General features: G+C 38.1%; 1 protein-coding gene across 2 annotated transcripts in view; it reads right to left on the reverse strand.

The window, feature by feature from the left end:
• Positions 1–7,935, reverse strand: part of PTPLA (protein tyrosine phosphatase-like (proline instead of catalytic arginine), member A) — a 9,864-nt gene extending 1,929 nt beyond the window's left edge. Inside the window, exons 1-4 of one of the 2 annotated variants that reach the window (XM_008945200.1) lie at positions 7,824–7,935; positions 6,588–6,606; positions 6,418–6,500; positions 3,687–3,808 (exon numbers count right to left, since the gene is read on the reverse strand). In XM_008945200.1, coding sequence (XP_008943448.1) covers positions 3,687–3,808; positions 6,418–6,500; positions 6,588–6,606; positions 7,824–7,919 — 320 coding nt within the window. In that variant the 5' untranslated portion in view covers positions 7,920–7,935. Of the gene's footprint in view, positions 1–3,686; positions 3,809–6,417; positions 6,507–6,587; positions 6,607–7,823 lie in introns of both variants that reach the window. The other variant, XM_008945199.1, reaches the window with a different exon arrangement.
• Positions 7,936–8,163: the final 228 nt, after the last annotated feature.

Consider the following 8,163-nt stretch of genomic DNA (forward strand, 5'->3'; position numbering starts at 1 on the left):
GAATTAAAAAATTTCCTCTTGCTAGTATTAGTGGCACAGCAATGTATTATAGCAGTTCCTGCACCAAAATCAAGAACCACATCCTGGCTTGGCTAAGAATACCAGTTCCAGTGACTCTGGATAGCATTCCTTAGGTTTACAGAGAATGCATTCCTCAGTCCTTTCATTCAGAAACAGTGAAGTATCAGAATGTCTGTATGTCCTTCTAATACTAAAAAGTAAAAAAAAAATGGGCAAATTTGTAGTCTCCAAAAATTACTTTTTTAAAAATTTACTGATCTTGCTCCTGTTGTCACTGACAGGATTCAGGCCAGGACTGAATCCCAAATTCAGATGACCTTGCATATTTTTGTCAGAGTGCATGCACACTAGTCAACTCCATGTATTATAATTTATTTGAAGACAACAGAAACATTGAGAAACATCAGAAGCCTGTTCTACACACTGACACATGGGAAATCCAAATAATACTACATTTACCACTAACAGAAATGGAAATAAAAGAAAGTCAGAGTGCCAGAAACTTACGAGATCCATTCTAAAATAGAAAGATGTTCAAATAAAAGATGAAGGCATTCACTTGAAAGAAAATGTGGTTTGAATGCCACAGGCAACATAGGTGGGGACTAAATGAAAAATGTAATGAATAGGGTTTGAGCTGTCCTTATACACAGTGTACTACAGAGATGCAGCTTCTCCTACGGCACAGCTCTGGAGTTCATGCAGAGAACAGCAACGAGTGCTGTCACACAGAAAGATGCAGGATGTACTCAATGACCAAAACACATGAGAACCACACCAGCAGCAACCAAACATGAAACCCTCCTAGGAGCAAATGGACTTAGAGGACTGACAACTCAGAGAACAAATTGGGAACAAATAAGAAGGAACTGATGTCATGAGCTACACACCATTTGCCTCTAGCATTAAAAAAAAAAAAAAAAAAAAAAAGTAAAAATTCTGAATTAAAATTCAGAGCCTATCTATTCTACTGACAATGGACAGACAAATCTTTTATTATCATAAGCAAAATATCAGAAATTTCCAGCTCCCTTGGAGTACTGAATGCATGCCCAGTTGTTCTGTTTGATTACCCATAAATCTTGATGGGATATTTTGGACTGTATGAAAACATAATATTTCAGATTTTTCTTTATACTATATTACACCATATATTTCTGCTGCAAGAATATTAATTTTCCCTATTGTCTCTTAGAAGGAAACAAAAATTCTGTGATTCAAGACACACTGACTTGATGGCAAAAACTGTATCTGTCAGTGTAGCACTTTCTGAAAGCATTCCTCTTTCTAAAGCCTACAGAAAAAAACATTATTAATGAAACCAGAGCTGACTGTTTTTACATTTACCATTTAGTGCTTAAATATAACTAAGCCTACCACCTTAAGTATTAGCAAAAAGGTGATGTATTATAAGAATGGACATAAATATCAGGCATATCAAAGAAGTGCATTAGAACCAGCAGAACTGCCTTATCTATAAACAAAAATAAAGCTAACTAAACAAACACAGTCTCTTAAATAATAGCCACCTGTGTTGAATGTAGGTTAGATATTTTCTTTCTAAAAGTGTAAGTCTGTCTGTCTTACATATATCTTTCAAATAATGACTACAGAGAACACTACTCTTTCAGTTAAGTCTCCTGATAAACATACAATCTATGCAATATACGTGACCTAATGGTCAACCTTAAGTATACTTAGGTATGCAAATCAGTGTGGTGAGCAGTGTATCCTCATCTTGTACCCAGCTAGGTGGGAGTGTTGATCTGCTGGAGAGTTGGAGGATCTGCAGAGGGATCTGATCAGGCTGGATCAATGGGCTGAGGCCAGTGGTATGGAGTTGAACAAGATCAGGCACCAGGTCCTGCACTTGTGTCACAACAACCCCAGGCAACACTACACGCTGGGGGAAAGTGGAAAAGAACCTGGAGGTATTGATCAACAGCCAGCAGTGTGCCCAGGTAGCCAAAAAAAGGCCAACAGTTTCCTATCTTGTGTCAGTCTTTTGCTGACCGCTTGTTGCAATACAAATGATGTTATATCAATAAGCAGCAGACCAGCCATGTCACTCCCTCTGGTCTTAAATCACACACCAAGGATCGAAGGTGGCCAACCACTGGAGGAACAAAAAGGTTCATCAATTCACTCACAGTGCTGAATGCAGCAGAGGCAGGGGCGAATTGACTGAGGACTCAGGAGATCAGTCCAACTCCAATTGTGTGGCCAAAGAATAATGCCATTGTTCCTTCCTCTGCTCACAGCCGTGCTGACGTCCTGCTGCTGCTGGGGGCTCTGCCTCCAGGAGGCAGCTGGGAGTTCCTTCCACTAACTAGAGCTCCTACATCATATAGTTACTACACAGATAAACCCTCCCCCAAACCACTGTAAGCAGAGCCAGCTTTTATGCTGTTAACTTGGAAGCAGAACACCTGATGTTAACGCCAAAGGCAGAGGTACCTAGTGGTGATCCCCTAATCAGTTCCCACCCAAGGCTGGCCAGACCCTGGGTGAAAACCAACCAGGAACATCTGTCTTGCCTGGCTGTGGACATCATCCATATGTCAACCCTGATTCAGGGCTGGGGGTTTAACCCTCAGTACTTCAACCAGAATTAGTGTGGCCAGCAGGACTAGGAAAGTGATAGTCCCCCTGCGCTCAGCAGTGGTGAGGCTGCACCTTGAGTACTGTGTTCAGTTTTGGGGTCCTCACTACAAGGACATTGAGTTGCTGGACCATGACCAGAGAAGAGGAACAAAGCTGGTGAATGGTCCAGAGAACAAGCCTTGTGAGAAGTGGCTTGTTTAGCCTGGAGAAAAGCAGGCTCAGGGGAGACTTTTTTGCTCTTGACAACTCCCTGAAAGGAGGCTGGAGACAGGTAGGGGTCGGTCTCTTTTCCCAAGGAGCAAGTGACAGGACAAGAGGAAACGGCCTCAAGTTGCACCTGGGGAGGTTTAGGTTGGACATTAAGGAAAAATTTCTTCTCCGAAAGGCTTCTCAAGCACTAGAACAGGCAGCCCAGGGAAGCAGTGGAATCTCCATTCCTAGAGGTATCTAAAAGCCGTGTAGATGTGCCGAGGGACGTTGTCTTGTGGTGACTGGGCAGTGTTGGGTTAACAGCTGGACTCAATGATCTTAAAGGTCTTTTCCAACCAAAACAATTCTATGATATGGAACACACTTTTTAGGTGGGCCAATGTTTAGCTTCCTTATGTTCATATAAACTTACAAAAGCTCTGATGAAGCAGAATATCTCATAAAGTAATAAATATGTATACAGATTGAGGGACAACAGCTCCCACATTTTCAAAGGCCCGAAATCCACAAAGACTTGCACAGGTGTTTAATTTTAGGCATTGTATAGACGGCATTTTAAGGGGTCGTTCTGCAAGTTACAAGATGACTCCAAATATAAAAAAAACATAAATGAAAGCAGAGATCAAACTGTGAGACACAGAAAGCCAAGAACAAATCACACCCCAAAATGTGAGCTAAAAAATTTTAACATTTTAAACCAGGTAACAATGATCCCAAGTACAGAAAGCAACCGACTTGCACTCTGCCACATAAACCAAAGCTCAAACATCTGCTCTCCTGTGTGTTAGCTCAGCATGCGTGAAACTAACATGCACAGAACCATGAGAAACTGAAGTGCAAGACATCTCCACCTGGCCCATTTAATGAAGTATGGCAAATGGTTGAGCAGGTTGAATGTGTAGAAGGAATATCGAGTAATCTCTGTCACAGTCCATACGACCAGAAAAAGAATAACGCTCTCTTCATTCTGGATCTGCAGAAGTATAAAGAACCAACACTTTCTTCATCCTTAAGCTTCTTTTCTGTGCAAACTGCAACAGACTTCTGTTTAAGATATATGGAACAGAACTAACATCTTGCAAAGAAAGAAAATTTGGCATAAAAGTGATATTCTGAAACCATTACCATGTACGGTTCTTTATCACATATATTTACAAACATACAGACATTTTGCAAACTAAGCAATCTTTATCCGTTATGCAAATATCAAAATATGAACCCCTATAATTAAGCTTACTCCTGCTCTTTAGTCTCTACCTGGATTTTCACTGTCTACAGCAGACATGTTCCTTGTATAATTAGTTTTTACCCATTCTTCATTGCACTACTCTGTCTCCTAGACACTCTAACTTTTTATGTTGCTTCTTCCTCTCTGCATCATGCACATCTCTATGAAACTTTAGACAAAAGCAATTGCTTGGCATACTCTACTAACTGGAACTTGGTTGCAGAAAATCAAATTTGGTAGACTTCAGGGAGCTGTAAGATAGTCAAAGAGCTAGAAAACAGATGGATCACCAAATGAAGAATAGCTGGTAGATCAGGAGCTTTGAGTAAACTCACTCAACAATCTCATTTACTATTTCAGTTCTGAGTCATTGAACTGTCTCATCAGTAGGTAGCACATCTCTGCTGTTTCAAAACATTACTTCTTTTTCACTCTAAGTGAACAAATAAACAGAAGTCTCCAAACACAAAGAAGGCACCTGGGGATTACAAGCACTACCTTACAAGAAGAATTACACAAAAGTAATTTTCTTTTCTTTAAAAGGGGAGGAATTTTGTAATACACTTCCATGCATGAAGGCTGAAAAGCTCCAGGGATGTCTGAGAAAGAAAATAAAGTAGCAGAAGTTCCATTAAAATTATGAAAAAGGGAAATGATCTTTTAAAATAAAATACAACATGGTGACAAAGCTTAATACATCTTAAAGATGCTGAAATTCCACAACTCTGTCAAAAGTCAAGAGAAATTATAGATGTTCACCATGTCATAAAATTGCACCTTCAATGTGTCAGTAAAGAAAGTGCACTTGTAATGAAAGGATGTCACCAACATCACAAGAGAAAAGGAGAAACAAAAATACCACCAAGCTCACCAATAGCAACAACTGAAGTGCAAAGACATCCAAACAAATACACAAAGATAAAGACAGAATTAGGCTGTTCTTAGCCTCATGTGATTAAAGACAAACATTGATAACCCAAACTTGGATTCATGTCACAGTGCTAAATCCAAGCAGAAGAGCTTTAAATAAGTATGCAGAGAATTCCTATTCATTGCCTTGCAAATCTCCAGTCAAGTAGAAAGATCTAGGGCTGGCTATTATCACTAACATGCCTCTCGCCACCTAAAGTGACCCTGAACATTCATGCCTGCTAAGCAGTGACAGCATGAAACACAATCAGACATACATTCAGCTGTATTTTCTCTGGGACACAGCTTGACCTACAGTACTGAAAACAGAGAAAACAAAAGAAATTACTGGATATGCTGAATATTTAATCCACTGCAGAGGATAACAAAATTACAAAATGCAGTGCTATATTCCAGCATTCATGTACAGTCAATACAAAAAAAAAAAAAACCCAAACTTTTCAATCTTTGAGATACTTTCCCTTAAGGAAAAAATTAAAACACTTAGCTTACAAAGAAAATGCAAATTAAAGAGCCTATGAAAAGCCTATTCCATGTTAAGAAAAGTGACAGAGAAGAAAAGATGAAGTGCAGAAAACAAGTGCTCTGTTAAATGAAACAAAGGGATGTGACAACTGAGGCAGGTGCTATGCTATCCCATCATCAGAAAGGCTTATGCCATCTGCTGGTAAGACAGTTTAAAGCTCAGCTTTTTAAGTTTAAAGAAATTCAGGAGCACAGACTCAAAATCCATCCTTTAATTCTGACATGCCCTTCACAGAAAGCAGCCCTCAGCAGCTGAACTGAATGTCCTATCTACTAGCTGTAAGCAGTCTACTTGTTCTATTCTGCTAATGAATCACACCTACAACAACCACCTATAGCCAGGCAAATAAACTATCATAATTCATACAGGACCTTAAGTGTCACTGTGGCATGTTGGATAAGTTGATATATTTTTAATGAAAAAAAAAATGCAGTATGTATGTCATCAAATATTAATATTGACATAACATTAAAATCTTGAGAAGTTTCCTAAAATATACTGCATAATCACAACCATGTTTATCCAGGTAAACTTAATTTAAGAAATACTTTCATTTAGATTAATTCAGTACTTGCTAATTTTTGAAAGGAAATCAGTAACACTGCGGTAGATTAGCTGGTAAATAATAGCAGTAGTCATTGACCTCACTTAGAGAGACCACAGCTAGCACGATGCTGAAGACAGTGCTCATTCACAGCTAAGACCCAGACTTGGTCTCCTGGGTAAAAGCATGTAAATTCCATCCTGTAACCTCAACTTCCAAAAATCACACTCAAGTATGCAAGTATTCTCTGTAGGAATGTAATTAATTTTTACACAGGTCTTCCTTGTGAGATGAAAACTATATTAATGGCTTCTCTTTAAAAACAACCAAAACATGACCTGCTCACACACGTACCTGTTTTATACTGTGTGCAATGAACCACACCATGAAGATTCTTGAACTCACTTGGACCCCAGTCACAAGCACAGATGTGCGAACTATTCCTTAAAAAGAGAAACATGTTATCTCTGTCCTGCAATTCATGTTTCAGTTAGTCACAGGAGAAACTAAAACAAAGAACTCACCAATGGCACAGTGGATTACCTGTAAATAAAAATAAGTTAGAGGTTACTGACGTCCATTGTTACTATCTACGTCATAAACATGGTCTTTTGATATTAATATAAACCTAGGCTTAATTCTGAAGGAGAACAGGTTTTCTATCTCCAACAGTCTTGAAAAGAAACATACATCACAGCCCTGGCAACTAATGCTGTGATTGACTCAGTATCTCCTCTGTGCAAACACATGAAAGAGATTTATTTTCCTAATTAATTGTCTATATTACATATTTAGATACCTACAAAGCATTTCTTTTTTCAACTGGCAAGCTTCCCTTCCATTATCTTATTCAAAGAAGAATTTCACAGGACAGCGTGCAAGGAGTCATATAAGGGATGCTAAACACAGAGCCATTTAAAAATGTTCTATATAATAATATTAATAATCCATAATGAATAATTATTATAATTTTACCAAAGACAGCCATGAAGCTTCAGATATACTGTATTTTCTGTTTAGCAAATAAGAATGCTTTTCATTATTTGGACATAATTGGATGGAATTACTTATTGTAACAGTTCAGTAGCATAAAAGCCTATATACAGCTGGTGACATGATTTTAATAGTTGTTTGAACTAAAGATGTTGTAGGTAGATTGAGGAAAAAAAGTTAAAAAATGTAGATTGACACTCTTTGTTGTGCCTGGGAAAGAACTGCAAGTGCTCAAGACACCCAACAGCTTCATACCATAGATGTACCATAAACTGAAATCACCAGTGCAGAGTTGGTAAAAGCTCTATTATTCAAAGAGTAGTTTGCACAACTTGCAGAGACCTTGTTGGAGCAGATGATACCGGGCATATGAATCATTCTGCAAATAAGCAGAAGCAGGAAAGCAACAGAAGGATAATGAGTCCAGTATAAGGAATAAGAGGGAAGGTATCACCCCTGGAGATGGAGATATCCATTTTGCTGGCGGGTTGACAGGCTGGCTGAAATGCCTTCAGAAATTTTGCCTTTTGAGTTAAGGCTCTAAAATCAAAGCAGTTTCCAATCAGTATTTGACTTAAAGAAATATTACAATTATGTTTGAAAAAATCTGCTCATGTGTTTCAACTCATCACCCCTCAAAAGACTCCATTAAGTAAAGTTAAAAGTTTAGGTACCAATATAATATTTTTATATTAAATTCAGGTTAACAATGTGTTGTGCCTATGACATGCAACACGCAGTAAAGCAAATTAACGTTTAAAGTTTACCTCAAGCAAAGCAATTGTCTGGAAGAATTTAAGTGTCTTTTGAACACTTCTGAATAAGCCTCTATGTGTTCCTTTCTGTAAATAAAACCGTGCCATGGCAATACCTAACACCAGCCACCTACAAAAGAAAGAGAATGGATACATTTCAAAATAGAATTCTAAAAATATCCATCCACCATAAGTAATTTAGTAGAATGTTTTCTTCACAGAATATCTTTGCTTCTTCCCTTGTCAGTGTTCTTAGGAGATTATTAAAAATATCTTTAGACATAAATATTGCATGATGCTATGTAAACATTACACTTTTTTCTCTTTACTTGGAAAGGGATGGAGAATTACT

Source organism: Merops nubicus, unplaced genomic scaffold (genome assembly GCF_000691845.1).
Source record: "Merops nubicus isolate BGI_N331 unplaced genomic scaffold, ASM69184v1 scaffold16098, whole genome shotgun sequence".
In the NCBI taxonomy this organism is placed as follows: Eukaryota; Metazoa; Chordata; class Aves; order Coraciiformes; family Meropidae; genus Merops; species Merops nubicus.